At 49.4% G+C, this 19509-nt stretch overlaps 1 protein-coding gene across 1 annotated transcript in view; it reads left to right on the top strand.

The window, feature by feature from the left end:
• Nucleotides 1-15208, top strand: part of INTS9 (integrator complex subunit 9) — a 118582-nt gene extending 103374 nt beyond the window's left edge. The window contains exons 15-17 of the mRNA XM_004476091.4: nt 12021-12119; nt 12959-13096; nt 14487-15208. Coding sequence (XP_004476148.1) covers nt 12021-12119; nt 12959-13096; nt 14487-14663 — 414 coding nt within the window. The 3' untranslated portion in view covers nt 14664-15208. The remainder of the gene's footprint in view (nt 1-12020; nt 12120-12958; nt 13097-14486) is intronic.
• Nucleotides 15209-19509: the final 4301 nt, after the last annotated feature.

Genomic DNA, 19509 nt, shown 5'->3' on the forward strand with positions numbered 1-19509 from the left:
GTCTGGGAAGGAGGCAGCAGGAGAGCCGAATGGCCGTCTCCTACAATTACGGAATAAAACTGGAGGAAGCCAGCCTCCTTTTGCGCCTCAGGACAGTTCCAACATGTTTTTAACCATCAGTAAAGAGGCAGGAAAGCTTTTTAAAACTAGTCTTCCCAGAATTCTTTTTTAAGCTTGAGGTTCATAAATATTAAGCCCTTTTGGGTTTGGAACGTAAGCTCCTGGACGTCGCTCATTCCCGTGGACCTGGCAGAGGCTTCTGGTGCGGCGGTGGCCCAAGGCCAAGGGCCAGGCAGTGGGACCCAGCCTCCCCTGTGTGGTCCTTCCCAGAATTAGCCACCTCGAGTTTTGTTTGTTTTTTTAATTAAGAGCAGTACATTAAGGAAATCCAAACCAGTTTCAATAATTAGTTTAAATACAATATATTTAGCAACCCAAATCGAACAAGATTTTTAAAAGCAGCCAGCCCTGTTTTTCATTAAGGCGCATAAGTAGACGGTCTTTCACAACTCACAACATTTTTTGTTTCACGCATGGCTCCTCTAGAGGGAGCCGCCACAACACGTGTGGTCTCACTCCCTGTGTGCAGCGGGCGTGTGCCCTGCACTCACCCCGGCGGGGGCGGCCCCTGCACTCACCCCGGCGGGGGCGGCCCCTGCACTCACCCTGGCGGGGGCGGCCGGCGGGGGTGCTGGCCTGCGGAGGGGCCTCGCTGAGGCCAGAGGGACTCGCCCTCCGCTCGCTGTGGAGCCCAGAGCTCGTTCTTCCGAGTACAGTCGCTGGTGGCAAGTCTCCAGCCTCTGAGAGGGGATTTGACTACTGAGAATAATTTTAAACCTTATTTTTAGTTAAGGCGGATGACCAAGATGGGGTGATCAAGCTAGGGCTGGCGTCTTCAGCCAAGACAAAACCGTAACTGCAGAGCAATGGTGTTAATTTTCTCCTAAGTCCTATGAATTGGTTGTAAAGAAATGTTTTTAAAGAGGGAATCAGAAACATGTGAAGCAATCTCCTGGTGGAAATAGATGTGTAACTTCTCAAGGTAACTACTTTGAAGGTTATTTAGGTGTTTGTGGTCTAATAATTACTTAAAAAGAAAATTAACTTTTAGTTTGCGCTTATGAATTCTACAGCTCATTATTGTAGACAAATAAATGCTGGTCCTGGCCAAGCAGCTTACTCCCACTTCTTTCTAATTAGAGCTCCTTCAGGAGAGGCGGCCAAGGCTGCCTCTCACCGACTTTCTTTTGATACTTACTGTATACTTTTTAAAAAATATTTTTTTATTAAAGTATATCATTCATACATGAACATGTATAAACAATAAGTGTACAATAAAGATTGTGACTTACAAAATAAACATGCATAGCATCACACAAGAGTCTCACACATCACCCCTCCAACTCTTTGCATTGTTGTGAAACATTTGTTACTATGCAAGAGCATCGTCAAAATATTACTACTAACTACAGTCCGTATCTTATGTTTGGTGTATTTTTCCTAAAACCCACCCTATTTTTAAATATATATTTATTTATTACAGAGGTTGTGGACTTTAAAAACAATCATGCACATGTGTAGAATTCCCATACAACACCCCTTCACCAACGCACCACACTGTGGTGGAACATTTGTTACAGATTATAAGATAATATCATCAGACTTTTACCAGCCATGGTCATAGAGTACATTTGGCACACTTTTTCCATATACTTCCATTATCAACATAGTACATCTTTGGCATTGATGCAAGAATATTATAGTATTGCTGTTAACCACAGTCTATAGGTCCCACCAGTTGTATTTTTCCTGTGCTTCTCCACATTCCCACCACCCTGCAGCAGTGATGTACATCTGCTCTAGCTTATATAAGGACACTCTTGCATCTGCACCCTCAACCACAGTTCTCATCCACTTCTGGGTTCACTGTGTTATTCAGTCCCTAGATTATTCTTTAACTTTCTTTCAGTTGACATTTACTTCCCCAGACTACCCTTTTCAGCCACAATCCCATTTATAAACCAGCTGCTGCTCACTATAATGTGTTACCATTAACTCTATCAATGTCCACACTTTTACAGTAAAGTTAATTAAAACTTCTACATACATTAAGCATCAATAATTATTCTTCTCAACCCTCCTCTTATCTCCTAGTAACCTATACCCTAGGTTTTAATTCCATGGGTTTATTCTTCGTATTTAGTTCATATTTATGAGATCACGCAATATTTGTCCTTTTGTGTCTCGCTTACTTCATTTAGTATAATGTGAAGATTCATCCATGTTATTATATGTGTTCAAATTTCATTTCTTCTTACTGCAGCATAGTATTCCATGTATATGCCACATTTTGTTTATCCATTCATTGGTGGATGGACACTTGTGTTGTTTCCATCTTTTGGCAATTGTGAATAACACCGCTATGAACATTGGTGTGCAGATGTCTGTTCATGTCATAGTTTTTGGTTCTTCTGGATATATTCCTAGTAAAGGAATTCCTGGATCATATGGCAGTTCTATTTTTAGCTTCCTGAGGAACCTTCAAACTGTCCTCCACAGAGGCTGCACCATTTTACACTCCCACCTACAGTGAAGGAGTGTTCCTGTTTCTCCACATTCTCTCCAGCACTTATTATTATCTGTTTTTTTTAAATAATGGCCATTCTGTGTAGTGTTAGATTATATCTCATTGTTGTTTTGATTAGCATTTCCCTAATAGTTACTGATATGGAACATTTTTTCATGTGCTTTTTTGGCCATTTGTATTTCCTCTTTGTAGAAATGTCTATTTAAATCTTTTGCCCATTTTTAAAAAAATTTTTTTTTAATTTATTGAAGTATATCGCTCATACATGAACATACATAAACAATAAGTGTATAGTAATTTAATAGTTGTGAACTTATAAAACAAACATATACCATCATACAGGACTCTCATAACTCACCCTACCACCAATACCTTGCATTGTTGTTAAGCCTTTTTAACTGATGATTAAGGAGCATTGTCAAAATATTACTACCAACCAAAGTATTTTTCCCCTAGCCCCACCCTATTATTATCTTTATATCATTTATATATGAGCATACATAAACAATAAGTATATAGTAAAAGTTGTGAACTTACAAAGCAAACATGCATAACATCATACAGGGGACCCATACATCTACCTTCCACCAACACCTTACATTGTCATGAGAGGTTGGTTACAAATTATGAAAGAATATTATCAAAATCTTACTACTAATCATAGTCCTTATCTCACATTTGGTGTGTTTTTCCCCCAACACACCTTGTTATTTTTTTTTTAAATATATATTTTTATGACAGAAATTGTAAACCCACAAAACAATCATACACAAGTGCAGAATTCCCAAACAACACCCCTTTATCAATACACCACACTGTGGTGGAACGTTTGTTACAGATAAGATAATATCATCCTATTGTTACCATGTCCTTAGCATACATTTGGCTCACATTTTCCATACTGCCCATTATCAACATAGTACATCTTTGGCATAAATGCAAGAATATTACATTATTACTGTTACCACAGTCCATAGGTCACTCCAGCTGTATTTTTCCCATGCTTCTCCACATTCCCAACACTCTACAGTTGTGATGTACATTTGCACTAGCTCACAAAGGACACTCTTGCATCTGTATCATCAACCACAATTCTCATCCACCTCTGGGTTTACTGTGCTATTCAGTTCCTGGATTATTCTCTAGCATTCTGTCAATTGGCATTTATATACCTAGACTACCATTTTCAGCCACATCCCAATTTATAAATTGGATGTCACTCACTATGTGTTACCATCCACTCTATATATTTCCACAGTTTACAGTAAAGCTAAATAAAACTTCTACATACATTAACATCAGTAGTCCATCTCGGTCCTCCTCTTATCTCCTTTAAGAATCCACCACCTACCACAAGGCCTTGAAGATCTTTTCCTACAATTTCTTCTAGAAGTTTTATGGTTCTTTTATTTTTAGGTTTTTGATCTATTTTGAGTTAATTTTTGGATAAGGTCTGAGAAAGGGGTCCTCTTTCCTGCTTCCAGCCAAGGATGTCCAGTTCTTTCAGCACCACTTGTTGAATGCACTGTTCTGCCCAAGCTGTGTGGGTTTGACAGGCTAGTCAAAAATCACTTGACCATACATGTGAGGGTCTGTTTCTGAACCATAAATTTGGTTCCATTGGTCTGTGTGTCTGCCTTTATGCCAGTACCATGCTGTTTTTACCACTATAGCAAGGTAATATGCTTTAAAGTCTGGAGACCAGGGTTCACTTTACCTATTTTTAGTGTTTGTGACTATTCAGGACCCCTTACCCTTCCAAATAAATGTGATGATCGTATTTTCAATTCTTTTTTAATGCTGGTGGAATTTTTATCGGGATTTCATTGAATGTGTGTATCAATTTGGGTGGAATTGACATGTTAATGATATTTAGTCTTCCAGGCCATGAGCATGATTATTTAGGCCTTTTTAAATTCTTTCTTTTAACACTGAGTTGCAGTTTTTGAATACAAGTGCTTTACATCATTGGTTACGTTTATTCCTGACTATTTGAGTTTTATCCATCGTATTTTATTTTCACCACTCTTTTAACACTTTTAGTTACTTTTATTGATGTAGACTTCATTTCTAGACTGTCTTCCAGACCCCTCTCTCCTGTCTTTTCTTTTCTTTTCGGGCTCTAGCACACCCTTGCTTAGAAATTCTCTCATTTTCTGTTTATCTGTGAATATTCTAATCCCGCCCTCATTTTTTAAAGAGTCTTGCAGGATATAAGATTCTTGGCTGGAAGTTTTTCTCTTGCAGTTCCTTAAAGATATCTTCTTGCCTCTGTGGTTTCTGGTGAGAAATCAGCATTTAATCTTATTGGGTATCTTGCTGTTCTCAGAATTCTCTTTGTCTTTGGCCTTTGACATTCTGATGAGTATGTGTCTCGGAATTGGTCTGTTTGGATTTTTTTGGATGGGAGTACATTGTGCTTCTTGGACATGGATATCTATGTCCTTCAATAGTTGGGAAATTTATACCATTATTTCTTCAAATATTCCTTCCACCCCTTTTTTTCCCTTCTCTTCTCCTTCTGGGACACCCATGACACGTATGTTTGACACCTTTTGCTGTCCTTTAGTTCCCTGAGACCTTGTTCAATTTTTTCCATTCTTCATCTGTTCTTTTGTATGTTCACTTTTAGAGGCCATTTCTTCAAGCTCATCAATCCTTTCTTCTGCCTCCTCAAATCTCCTATTATATGATTCCAATGTTTTTTTTAATTTCATTTATTGCACCTTTCATTCCCATAAGATCTGCTATTTTTCTATGTATGCTTTCAAATTCTTCATTGTGTTCATCTACTGTCGTCTTAATATCCTTAATCCCTTTAGCCATCTCATTTAATTTGTTAAGGAGATTTGTTTGAACATCTATGATTAGTTGTCTCAACTCCTTTATGTCATCTGGAGTCTCGTTTTGTTCCTTTAACTGGGCCATAGCTTCCTGTTTCTTGGTGTGGATTGTAATTTTTTGTCGGTGTCTTGGCATGTTGCTTAGTAGAGTATTTATTCTGGGTGCAGTTTTCCTCTTTAGTTTGGGGCTTCCTGCCCTTTCTCCCTTGCTGGTTGTGTAGTAGGAGCTAAGGATGTAGTTGGTGTATAAACTGTGGAGGCTCAAGCTGCCCACGTTGCCCCAGCAATTGATGAAGCTTCTCCCCACTTTCTCCTCTGTCAGGGGTGGGGACAGAGCTGCAGCTGTGCACAGTAATCCAAGTTGGGCAGGTAAGACTGTTTGTCGTTGCCTGGAGAGACGGGTGAAGCTTCACGCCCCTCCCTCCCCTGCCGGGGTGGGGACGGAGCTGCGGGTGTGGGCAGCAGTCTGTGCCATGTGGTCCAAGATGACCACAGTTGCTCAGGGACACTGACGTAGCACCAGGCCCCCTCGCTGCCGGGTGAGGGAATGGGCCCTCCAGCTGCCCGACAGTCCAGTCCGTGTGGGCCGACTACACCTGCCGTTTCCGAGAGGCTGAGGGAGCGCTGCCCCTTCTGCCCTTTAGGGGGTGGGAGCAGAACCACCACCGCCCAACAGCCAGCCCCTGTAGGCCGAGAGCACCTGCTGATGCCCAGAGAGGCAAGGAAGCACCGCCCCTCCTGTCCTACGCGGGCATGGGGTGGACCACAGGCACCCAACAGTCCTGTCCCTGTAGGCCCAAAGTACCTGCTGTTGTCCAGACAGGCTGTGGAGACACCAGCCCTCTTCGTTCCAGGCTGCGTGGACCAAAAACACTGGCAGTTTCCCGGAGAGGCTGGGCAGACACAGTCCGTTTCTTGTCCTACTGGGGATGGGTCTGGAGCCACAGGTGCCCAGTGGTTGGATTTGCGCAGGCCTGAGGTACCTACAGCTGCCCTGAGAGGCTGAGGCAACAGCAGCCCCCCCTACCCTAGGGGGCAGAGGTGGAGACGGGCTCCAAGGCACTCAACGAACCTGTGCATGTGGGCTGAAAACTCCTCCCATTGCCCAGAGAAGCCGAGGATACCCAGCTCCTCTCCTAGCCTACCGGGCCGCGGGATGCGCCCCAGGTGTCCAGCTACTCAGCCTCTGCCAGCGGAGAGCACTTGCAGTTGCCTGGACAGCCTGGTGCAGGTCCCGCCAGCTTCCTTCCTGCTGGAGGTGGGGCTGGAGCCTGAGCTAGGGCTGCAGTCTGATCTTGGTGGAAAGAAGCGCGTCCCTAACTTCCCTGGATTTCAGTCAGCCCCGCTCCCCCTCATGCCAGGGGTGGAGTCAGCATGCAGCTACGGCCTCTTTCCCACTTGGATAGGCTTGACCCCAGCTGGCTCTAGGGTTATGCTTTAGCCAGCAGAGTCCACTAAGCTGTAGCTGAGGTCAGTGGACATCTGTCTCTTCCTCTACCGTTTATGGGACTGGAGCTTCCAACTCCAGCCACAGAACAGCTCCTGAGGCGGGCTTGTGCCCCTAGAGTAGGACGGGCACCAGCCTCTGCAGCGTGGCTGCAGCTTCTCAGAGAGGCGGTGCAGGTGCCCCAGCTTCCTCCCTGCCGGCGGTGGGGCTGGGGCTCGGCTAGAGCTGCAGTCCCACCTGGGTGGAAGGAAGCCGGCCCCGCCAGCACTGGGATCCTCAGTCCGCCCCGCTGCCCCTCGCGCCAGGCACGGAGTTAAGACGGCGGCTCCTGGCCTGCCTCTGACCTGAACAGACTTGGGGTTTAACTGTTCCTAGAATTTTACTTAAGTCCCGCCCCCCCACATTTACTAATCAGTAGCTGAAGTCGGTGCCACGCCGGGCCTTCCTCCCTAGTGTTTTGGGAAATGGGAGTTTCCACCTCCAGCCGTGGAGTAGCTCCTTAGCCGCTCGCCCCATGGGCACCAACCCCTGCGGCAAGGAGCCTCTACCCACGAGTGTCCTCTGCAGACGGGCATCTCCTCCTTCCACCCCTCCACGGATGTGGCAGGATGCCCTTCTGGCCTCCTGGAGCCCCCAGCAGGCGCTCCCGGCAGCTCTGGGTGTTTGCTGACTGCGCAGTAGCAGGAGCTGCCCCCGGGAGCGCCTCACCCCGCCGCCCTCTTGGCTCCCCCACTGTACCCTTGTTACCCCCTCTTCCCTTGGGGCTGAGCGCTAACGTGCTCTTCCTCTTGAGGCTCTATCCTGTCCAGACCCAAGAGAAGAAAAGATGTGGCGTTCTAATTCCAGGGTATCCTTTCTCCTTATTCCACCTATTCTTTTTTAGCTTCCCTATTTAATTATAACAGAAATCGTATTTATTGAGCCCTTGCTGTGGGCCAGGATCGGTACTAAGCCCTTTTCCTGGCTTATCTCACAACGGTCCTCGGAGCTGGTGGGCTCAGCTGGCAGCGAAGCGCCTGTGCCGTCCTCGAGGCGCCCTCAGGGCATTTCTTCCCCTAAGGTCTTCGCTAACAAAAGTTAGATTTCCTTCTTGTTTAACTAAGTGAGTAAAGCCCCCAGTTTGGTTCAGGTTCCTGCAAGCTCCAAGGTCCATCGCTTACAGCCTTCGTGTTCCAATCGGTCTTTTGGCTCCAGATGTCACAAGACAGTGTCTCACACAGCGTGGTCCTCAGCCAGCATCATTTTTATGGTTTTGCTTTTCATTTCTCTGTATTTTGCTCATCTTTAAAGCGGCTGGTTTAAAGATGCCTAGTTTTGTTTTTTTGTTGTTTCTTTTTCTGGTACTCACAGTCTAGCTTAGTCTTTTATAATAGCTGGAGTTGAGCCTTGGTTTACATTTCAGTACCCTTTACGCCAAAAGTTCTCAAAGTTTTTGGTCACAAGACTCCTCAAAAACTGAGATTCCCCCCAAAGAGTTTTTGTTTATATAGGATATACCTATTGATAATACTAGAAATTAAAGCTAAGACATTTTAAAATAGTTATTAATTTGTTTTAAAATAGCTGTATAAACCCATTACATGTTATGATAACTAAAATATCTTTTGTGATCAGATTCTGCCCCACCCCCAGTCAGCAAGAAGAGGGTCATGTTTTCACGTTCGCGAAAGTACTGACTCTAGAAACAGCTGGAGGCCCCTTCTCTTTCTCCAGTCAGTCTTCTGCAGTGACACATGTAAAGCAACCTCAGGAAAAGTCCATGCATGCACATGAGAGGATAAGAGTGAAAAAGGCAAACGGCATTAGCATCACCGTGACAACCGCGTTGCCCTCACAGGTCCCTGGGCCACGGCGGCCACCGCTCTGAAGTCAGCTCTGTTTTTAATGGTCCTTGGTCTCGCTTTTTCTTAGATGATCCTATCTTTTATCTAATATTCATATTTAACGAAAGTATGCTTCTTCATAATGTAGAAAATTTGGGAAATAGGCGGGAAAAAAAGGATAAGGGCAAAACCACAAACGAGCTCCAGCCCCAGTGCCACAGATAACTAGTGTTTTGTGTATTTCCTTTGTTTAGTGTTTGTGTGTATATTGAGTCATTTTCATGTACTGTTTTTCATGTAACGGTAAGTAGGTCATGTTATTTAAAAGATATTTCAAAAGCATCATTCTTAGTGGTTGCATAATTTTTTTAAACTATTCCCTTATTGGTAGACATTTACTATTTCTGGTTTTTCTATATTACAAATAACACTTTCAGGAACATCCTTTTACATAAGTCTATATATGTTTATTTCCTTAGGAAAACTCTGAAATTAGAATTTCTGGGTCAAGGACTCTGAACACACTGATGGCTCTAGGTTATTCCTGCCAGCTTGTTTTCTAGAAAGGTCAACAGTTTCCACTCCACGAGAAGCAGGGAGTCGGTTCTTTCGACTGCAGCCTGCTGACACAGTGTTGTCCTTTCCTGGTTCTTGCCATTTTATTCAAGTGCAGTATGTAAGTGGACATTGATATCATGAAAAATTGCATATCTTTGAATATTAATGAAGATAAACTGTCTCAACCCAACTTGCTCCAGTGATTTTTTTTTTGCACTTAAAATGGATATTATGAGATAGAAACTTATTCTTAAATCAAATTTAAATTTGAACTCTATATCCATTCAGTGTCAGCCCCCTCTAAAAAGAAAAGCCTAATGTTTCATGAGCTAATGACTATTTCAAAGAAGTTCTTTTGGATAAATAACTATTCCTGGTAGAACTCCAGGTTTTACTAATTCTTTTTTTTTTTTAAGATTTATTTATATCTCTCCCCTTCCCCATCCCCTCTCCCGCCCCAGTTGTCTGCTCTCTATGTCCATTCGCTGCGTTCTTCTGTGACCACTTCTATCCTTATCAGCAGCACAGGGAATCTGTGTTTCTTTTTGTTGTGTCATCTTGTTGTGTCAGCTCTCCGTGTGTGCAACACCATTCCTGGGCAGGCTGCACTTTCTTTCCCGCTGGGCGGCTCTCCTTATGGGGCGCATTCCTTGTGTGTGGGGCTCCCCTATGCGGGGACACCCCTGCGTGGCAGGACACTCCTTGCGCGCATCAGCACTGCGTTTGGGCCAGCTCCACATGGGTCAAGGAGGCCCGGGTTTGAACTGCAGACCTCCCATGTGGTAGACGGATGCCCTACCCACTGGGCCAAGTCCACTTCCCTTAATGATTCTTGATAATCCACTCTTAGAAGCAGTGCTTGAGCTGTTGAAGGCACGTTCAGGGCCCCCTCGTTTGTACGCAGGGGTTTGCGCCGCACGGGAGACGGCTGAGAGCCGGGGCCCCTGCCGAGCCGTGTCCAGTGCTGGGCCGGAGAACCAAGGCCCTTCCTGCGCAGCAGGGGCTGGTGTGTCCTGTCTGTCACAGATTCGTGTGACCTCCCAGGAACCCAAAACAGAAACCGAGACGCGCCGCTGCGGTCTAAACCCACTCACTCTTCTCCTTTCACTAAAAACGAAGACTGGTTTCCACCTCCCAGGTTGAAGATTGGCCACAGGGACAGCCCGCAAAAGCCTCTTCTCCAGGGTGCACAGACCCACGCGCTGCGCAGCTCCGGGCCTGTCCTCTTGGTTCTCACTGCATCCCCAGGAAAAGCCCTTTTCCTCAGACGGGTGCCAGAGAGAGGAGTTCCTGCATCCCCAGGAAAAGCCCTTTTCCTCAGACGGGTGCCAGAGGGAGGAGTTCCCAAAGGAGGACGTGGCAGCGGTGATCGTCCTTGTCCCCTCCAGCCCAGACTAGAGCCCAGTGGAGGGGCAGCATGGCGGGGCGGGGCGGGGGCCCTCGGCCCTGGGCTGGGGGCTGTGCCAAGGGCCCCATCGGCCAGGCCAGGTCGTGGCTGCCCCAGAAGCAATCCTAGGTTGCCTTTAAATGCATTTGAATACTTTTCTGGATTTGAATAAATGAGCTTTCCATCAGGGAAAGTAATTCAGTTCCAGGTGATTCCACTTGGTATGAAGGTAGAGATTTTCATCATTCTTAAAAGTACAGTATGAGAGAACTGAAAGTATCGTTGGTTTTTGCCTGGAAAATGCATGTCTGAAATGAATGGGTTAAAAACCTTAGGGCTGCTTTTTATATTTGCTCCTACTAGAAGGTGTTTGTTTCTCCCCAGAGAGCGCGTGCATCCTCTGCAGCTGCCGAAATTAACGGCCTTTTGCAGATTGTCTCTTACGCTCACGTCAGGCCCAGCTGGGCGGGGGCGGCGCTGGGCTGCGCAGAGGGTCCCATCGGGCTCCCTGCTGGGGAGGGGCGGCCCAGGCGAGCGCCCGGGTTGGAGCTCAGCAGCCCGCAGCGCCCGCAGCGCCTCTTCCGATGGCAGCTGCGGCGTTGGGAGAGCGCGCGGCCCGCGGGGGTGTCGGGGAGCAGAGCCGAGGGGCGCGGGGGGGCCGAGGGGCGCGGGGGGGCCGAGGGGCGCGGGGGGGCCGAGGGGCGCGGGGGGGGGGGCCGAGGGGCGCGGGGGGGCCGAGGGGCGCGGGGGGGGGGCCGAGGGGCGCGGGGGGGACGCGAGGGGCGCGGGGGGGACGCGAGGGGCGCGGGGGGGACGCGAGGGGCGCGGGGGGGGCGCCGAGGGGCGCGGGGGGGGGCCGAGGGGCGCGGGGGGGGCCGAGGGGCGCGGGGGGGGGCCGAGGGGCGCGGGGGGGGGCCGAGGGGCGCGGGGGGGGCCGAGGGGCGCGGGGGGGGGCGCCGAGGGGCGCGGGGGGGCCGAGGGGCGCGGGGGGGGGCGCCGAGGGGCGCGGGGGGGGGGCCGAGGGGCGCGGGGGGGGCCGGCGTCTGGCTGCTCCTCCCCTGGGCGCTCTCCAGCGCCACCCGCTCCTGCCTTGCTGTGACCGGCGTCCTTTGTCTGATTAAAAGTTTTCCCCCTTTCTTAGTTGTCTGGTCCATTTTAGACCGCGCGGTGTAAAATGAAAAAGACCGTGAAGGCACTGACGGCGACCCCGGCAGGGTCCGCCCTCGGCCCCCGCTCCGTCCCCGAGTCTGTTCTGAGCGCAGGGCCGCGGCAGGCGTGGGTGCTGGGTGTGGGTGCCGGGCGTTGGTGCTGGGTGCGGGAGCCGGGCGTGGGCGCTGCCCCGAGCCCCCGCCCACGCCCACGCCGTGTCCTGCAGCTCGCGGACGCCCTGGTGCCCCTGGAGATCAAGCCCGGCGTTTCCTTGGCCGCCGTCTCCGCCGTGCTGCACACCAAGGACAACAAGCACGTCCTTCAGGTACCCGCGGGCGCGGGGCCTCGGGGGCCCGAGGGTCAGGGTCCCTTGAGGGTCAGGGTCTCCCCGAGGGTCAGGGCCCCCCGAGGGTCAGGGTCTCCCGAGGGTCAGGGCCCCCCGAGGGTCAGGGTCTCCCGAGGGTCAGGGTCTCCCCGAGGGTCAGGGTCTCCCCGAGGGTCAGGGCCCCCCGAGGGTCAGGGTCTCCCGAGGGTCAGGGTCTCCCCGAGGTTCAGGACCCCCGAGGGTCACGGCCCCCCCGCTCCCGGGCACCAGGCCGTGCAGACTGTCCGAGGCCGGAGGCGCGGGGGTGAAGCTGCTGCTCTGGACGCGGCCTCGAGAGCGAAGGGCGCGGGGCCCGGGAGTCAGCCCCCCTCGGGCCGTCCCCGCCTCCCTGGAGTGAGCAGTGACCAAGCGCCCCGGGCCGGGAGGGTCCAGCCCCTGAGGGCCCTGCGGACGGAGCGGCGGCCTCGGGGTCCGGCGGCCAGGCCACGCTCCCCGCCCAGGGGCCTGTCCGCCTGTCTTGGCCCCGCAGGTGCGGCCTGCGCCCCCAGCCCCACGTGCAGGCCGACCCCGCCACACCTCACGCGCCTCCTCTGATCCCACTTCTCGGCCTCCGGCTCCTTGGCCGAGGTCCCGCGGCCTGAAGCCTCGCGGGGCTGGGGCTGCCGCGGTGCGGGGCAGGCGCTGAGCCCACCTGGTGGGGCCGAGGCTCCCGACACCCGCAGAGCCCGCCCGTGGGGGTGGGCCGGCCGGGCGCACAGCCCTGACCTGCGCCCCGCTGCCCCCCGCCGCGGGCAGGGCGCCCCCGGGCCGCGGGTCTCAGGAGCTGCCTCTCGCCCCAGCCCCCTCCTCGGCCCCCGCACCCCGCGGGCGGGAAGAAGAGGAAGCGCGCGGCGGACGACCTTCCAGACTGCAAGGGCGCGCGGCCGCTGCTGAGCGGCTCCATCCCCGTGGAGCAGTTCGTGCAGACCCTGGAGAAGGTGAGCCCGCCCGGGTGCGCGGCCGGCAGGTGTGCGGGGCCGGCAGGGGTGCGCTGCCCGCCAGGTGTGCGCGGCCGCCAGGTGTGCGCCAGGTGTGTGCGGCCGCCAGGTGTGCGCGGCCGGCAGGTGTGCGCCGCCCGCCGGCTTCTGAACGCACCGCTGGGGAAGGGCGCCCTGCCGGGGGTGCCAGGGAGAGGGAGCCCCCACCCCGCCGGCCTCGCTCCACCACCCTCTCCTGCGCAGAGTCCCTCGTGGCCAGGGGAGGGGCTCAGGCTGCTGCGACCCTTCCCGGATGGGGCAGGACGAGGAGGGGCAGCAGCTGCTCAGAGAACACCCCTCCCTCCCTGGCGCCTGCTTTTCCCAAAGCAGTAATTTCTCAACTGCAGTTTTTTTTTTGTAATCTAACTTTTATTAAAGATCTTTTCAATTTTGGCTTCAAAAACCACTGCTCCAGTATTAGGATTATAGATATGAATATAGATATAAGTTTATCTTTACCCAATCCCTTGATATGAAGGGATTGGCTAAAGATAATATTTATGTTCCTTGCAAGAACTGCACCTAAATCATAATTACAAGAAAGATGATTTCCTGTTAAGCTCTTAGTAACTGCACTGCGTATCTCAATCGCTGTGTTCTTTCATTATCAGGATTTCTCTGTCAGTCTTTTAATTCTGCCTGAAGGGCTTCAGCCAGGCCGCCCGCCCGCAGGCCGCTCTCCGCAGCGCAGGTGGGCAGGTGCCCCTGCCCGGCAGCGGGTCCCAGGCCCGGCTTGTTTTCTAAGAACTTGAGAAAACCTGTTTCCCAGGAAGCCCCCCAGCCCTGCCTGGCTCCTCAGGAACGGACCCCTCGGCTCAGGAGACCCCCCTCCCCGTCACAGCTACAGTCATGCTTTCTCCGTGCACCCAAAGGCCACCTGTTTTGTGTCCTTTTCAGGCAGATCAGTCTTCTTCCCAGGTTTTCTTTCTCCACTTTGCCTGATTTGTAAGAAAATTCCATAGTCAGCATTGGGGTGAGTGAGGAAGTATTTGTGCGACCTTATCTCTGTCCCGAGGGGCATTGGCCAGTCCCGGCTCAGTGCTGTCCTGCTGTGACGCTGTCAGGACAGGGCAGCGCTGAGGCAGCAGGAGGCAGCTCCGGCCGACGCCTCGCCTGACCCAAAAGCTTGAGCGGGTTGTGGAAATCCTGTCACGTTTTGCGTGAGGTTTTGTATGTTCGAGGGCCTCTTTTAAACTGTGTAAACCTGTGATTGAATTCTGCTGCTGTAGTGGAGCTGCACTGAGTATCCCAAGTGTCAGTTTCTAGAATGCTCAGTTTCGTCCCATGGGGAAGCGTCGTTTCCGCGGCCGTGGTGGCTCAGCTCTCCTCTCTCTCTCCTCGGTCGGGGCAGCACGGCTTCAGCGACGTCAAGGTGGAAGACACGGCCAAGGGCCACATCGTCCTGCTGCAGGAGGCCGAGACGCTCATCCAGCTCGAGGACGACTCCACGCACATCATCTGCGACGACGACGAGGCGCTGCGCGTGCGGCTGCGCGACCTCGTGCTCCGGTTCCTGCAGAAGTTCTGAGCAGAGCCCCGGAGCCGTTTCCACGTCAGCGGGAGACGGGGTAGGAGGCCGCCAGAGCAGTGGCAGCTGGGTTAAATGATGATGAGGAGGTGGTTCTCCAAGGGAGTAATCTGCAGCTACGGCCAGCATTTGCTGCCTGGGCTCCTGGCACTGTTCCAGGCAAGAACTGTCACTTTAGACTCATTTTCTTCCCAGTTCTGGGTTTGAGAAGCCAGGGTGGTCGGCAGCAAGCCGCGGCGTGGTGGGGGAGTGGCAGCAGCAGCTGCTGAGAGTTTAACAGTGGAAAGAGAGGATGGCCACTCGTTCCGTGCGTTATGTTCACTTCTCATGGATCCACGGCCCCGGGGCCAGGAAGTGAGTCTCTGATTGCATTTACTTGCCTACAATGCTGCACCCTCGGGCCAGGAAGTGAGTCTCTGATTGCATTTACTTGCCTACAATGCTGCACCCAAAAGGATGATCCCTCAAAATAGCACAGTTAACCCATGTATCCATATTTTATATCATGAGCCCATTTTGTTAATAAAACATATTTTAATATGGAAGTATCTGTTGATCTACAGTTTTTATATTGATTCAGTATCTGAAAAATATGAAAATACATAAAACAATATACACCTAGAAAACACAGCAGCAAATGTTAGTTTGGTGTGTGTGTTAAATCATATGACCTAGAATTGTTTGCAAAAACTCAGATATATTTCTTCTTAAATTGTATGAAAAGGTGCTTAACTCTGTCTGAGCTATGTCTCTAAGAAACACACACACAGGTTGACAATACCAGCCACAGTTTTATAGGCGGGGCCCTGACGAGTAGTTCAGGCTCCAGCAGCTGAGCCTTGCCTGTCACTGCCTGTGCTGAGAGCACTGAGCTCAGATACCCATAGCCCCACTAGAGAGGAAAGTAACTGCACAAAAGATTACTGCATTTGAAATAAATGCTGCTGCTTCTGAATTGTTAAAGCAGATATTTACCATGTTAATCTGATCTAAGATAGCATCAGTTGTAACAAGCATGCCAGTTTTGCAAGAATTAAAAAATGCTGGGAGCGGATGTGGCTCAAGCAGTTGAGCGCCTGCCCAGGTTTGGTTCCCAGTGCTGCCTAAAGGAAAAACAGACAAGCAAAATCCAACAAGCAGATGAGGGAGGCGTGAGGGGGCGGGAGAAATGAGTGGGGAAATCGCACAGGTTGAATGCGGCGGCAGTGGGCCTAGCACAGCCTTCTGTTCCCAAGGTATTTTTAGACTGGCTGCGACTCAGTCTGTAGACAGCCTCCAGCTAACAATTACGCACCACAAAATGATTCAGCAATCCAAAAACTATATAAAACTATGGACTAAGTGCTCAAGTTTTGTAGAAGTTGATCATCAGCTCGCTCTCTCGGAATGAACACGTCAACAGGAATGAGTTCTTTATTAGAGGGAAAAAAAGGAAACTTCATTTTTGCCTTTTCCAAATTTGCCAGATTTGGACACGGGAATGTTTAAGGCGTTTCTTTTTTTCCAAGGATCCAGTCACCCGAGGACTGAGGTCTAGGGTGTGTCTATAGAGTGGATTTCAAGAGCCAACCGCTGTGGAGCAGGTGCGGCGCTAGCCCTGCTGCACCTGGTGGCAGGCGCTGAAGAGGCATCGCACACTGGGTACTCACTAAAAAGAACTTTGGAGAGAATCAAGGTCAATTTTTAAAAATACTTGAAACAGGGAAGTGGCTGTGGCTCAGTCGATTAGGCTCCCATCTGCCATATGGGAGGCCCTGGGTTCGTGTCCTGGGGCCTCCTTGTGAAGCCAAACTGGCCTGTGTCCACAGAGAGCTGACGGCCCGCGCTGGCGGAGAGTTGTCACAGCAAGATGATGCAATTAAGGGAGACAAGCAGACAAAAAAGAACACATAGTGAATGGGCACAGAGAGCAGACAGCAAAACAAGCTGCAAGGCGGGGGCATAAATAATCTTTAAAAAAATTTTTTTAATTACTTTAAACACTTTCAAAAATGCAAAAGCTGTGTAAAGAGAGCTCAACAGAAATCAAAGTGGTTATTTAAATGATCTTCCATATAGAATACATATTAATTTGGAAAATTTAAGGTAAAAATAAATAGGGGTATCAAAAAATTTAAAAATGCAAAAGCTTTGTTTTTGATGTTTTGCCTTCCATCACTGCAATAAGTGTTGCCCTGTATGCAAATCGTCTTTTCCTGTGTCTGCATCCTATCTTTTTCTTTTCTTTTTTCTAATGATTAAGCTTATCTTCACAAGAGTTTTAGATCACAGTAATTCATATATACAATATACAGTACTCCCACATATCCAACATAAAACCTTTTCCCTTCCACAGCAATAATGTTTTTACACATTCATACTATATTTACTGAAACTGATGTACAGATATTGAGATAATAGCTTTCAAACAAGGTAACATTTGTGTTTACATTGTTGATATTTTAGACTATACGATTTTCTAAATTTTTAGTTATCTTATGTTTTACATTATGATTTACATTTTAACCTATCAGCCCCTATATATTTTTGGTGTAATTTTACATGTCTTATATCCATCCTTGCGTACTCTTGTGGGACACTTCTATTGCCCACACAGTTACATTGGTTCCATCTATTCAATACCTCTTTCCCCCTCCCCTTAGGGCCCACAGTGACAGTCAGTCCTCATTGCTTGAAGGGCCATGTTCAGAGATACTTGCAACAGTGTTGAGGGCTTGACATGCTCAACTGCCCTAATGCCCTGGGAGCCACCATTTCTCTTGAGAGATACAGTTTCCTCTATTTGAGGACCTCAGTCCTCCCCAGGATGTGGGTATACCTTCACTCTCATTATATGGGTCTCTATCCAATGGTATAACCCACTATGGCAAAATGAGCATTCACATATTCCCTAGGAGCCTGTCCTGCATCAGATTATCCCCTTTAAGCGACTTAAACAGGTAACTTTCCATATTATATTTTTGAAAAGGTTTTCTCAGCATTATACTCTCAACCAAATACCTGACAATCTCCTATGTTTGTATGTTGTCCCTCCCTCCCCCCAATTTCTTGGGCAATATTACCCATCCTCCCATCCCTAGCCCCCTCAAGCCCACAAAGCCCCACCCAAAGGTAACCCTATGCCCCCATTTTATCCCTTCCTTGTACAAATACTTACCTCCAGCTTATCATAGATTTCACCCATGTAGGTGTCAGCTTACATCCTTCCTCTACCCCCCAATTTCCTGTAAGCCTATCATCCAGTCTCTAGCTCTCTGAGGCAGCTTGGTTTACTTATTTCATATCATTGAGGTCATGTATCTAACCTTTAAACTCATCACTATATTCCATTTTACTATTAATGGAACCTGGCATATTGGGCTTCACTCTCCAGGAAGTTTTGGATCACAGGTTCAACAATGGCAGGGGAGGAATACTGGTGTGGGATGTTAATGACAGGGACACATGGTTGGCAGGGAGTTCTCCAGGGCATATATCCAGGGTACATAAAAATGTTTGGATATTTTCATAGTGGATACAATTAAAAACAACAACTGAGGGAGTGCTGAGTTCCTAGCCAGGGGAGCTCTATCACAGTCCCTAAAGGAACAGCAGCAATCCCCCAAGTGCAACGGCAAAGACCAAAAAAGAAAGAAGGTCCAACAAATGAGCCCTTGATACTAATGACTATGCTTGTGAGCCTGTGCACCTGAAATAAGAACTAGGCCTAGAGCTGCAGGGTGCCTAAGAGTTACCTCCTGAGAGTCTCCGTGTTGCTCAAATGTGGCCAGTCTTGAAGCCAAACAGCGTGTAAATGTGTTGCCTTCCCACCAGCGTGGGACATGACTCCTGGGGATGAGCCTCCCTGGTGCCGAGGGATTACTACCAAGTACCAGCTGATGATGTAACTAGAAAATGACCTTGAATAAAAGGTCAACTCGGACCAGCAGAATATAAGTCTACAAATAATACCAGGAGTTAAAAATGCTTTTTGACTTGAATCAAGGGGGAAACGGAAAGGACAAATGAGTTTATATGGCTATGAGTCTCCAAAAAGAGCCAGGAGGTTATCAGAGGGGTTGCCCTTATGCACACCTCAGCAGAGACAGATAAAGTAGATACAACCCCGGGTATCGGTTCTTCTGAGGGCTACAGAGACCCACGGGTTCTATGGACATGGCAGATGGAGTTCAGTGCCATGTCAGTTGGCCCTTCTTTGGAGTTTGTGTTTCTGTGTGATGGAGCTGGAGTCAGATGTGATCTTTTTTCACAAGCATCTCCTGTTACTTTTATCAGAACTGTAGTTGGTGCTGGGGTTTAATATATACTCAGGGGACCTGAATCTCTGGACTGACCATATGACAGCCAGGCCCTGAGCCTCAACAGACTTCAGCTCCTACACTCTGGTTTATTGGACTTACCCCACTCAGCTAACATGGAGTTGAAGGTCAACCACCACACCATGGAGCCAAGAGTACCTACAACTGTAAGCAGGAGGATTGCATCCAGCATCCATGTGGAATCTAAGCCCCCTCTTGATATAGATGTGGAGTGGACACAACCATTCCAGAGTCCACAGGATGGAGAATAGAGTATGGATTAGAGTGGACTTGCTGATATTCTATTCATGAACTATTGTGATTAGTAATGGAAAGAAATGTGGCATTGATGTGGAGAAAGTGGCCATGGTGACTGCTGGGGGTGGGGAATGGAAGAGATGAGATGTGGAGGTGTTTTCGGGACTTGGAGTTGTCCTGGGTGATGCTGCAGGGACAGTTACCAGACATTGTATGTCCTCCCATGGCCTAGTGGGTGGAATGTGGGAGAGTGAGGGTCAATGTGGACCATTGACCATGAGGTGCAGCAG

Source organism: Dasypus novemcinctus, chromosome 25 (assembly GCF_030445035.2).
Source record: "Dasypus novemcinctus isolate mDasNov1 chromosome 25, mDasNov1.1.hap2, whole genome shotgun sequence".
Taxonomy (NCBI): Eukaryota; Metazoa; Chordata; class Mammalia; order Cingulata; family Dasypodidae; genus Dasypus; species Dasypus novemcinctus.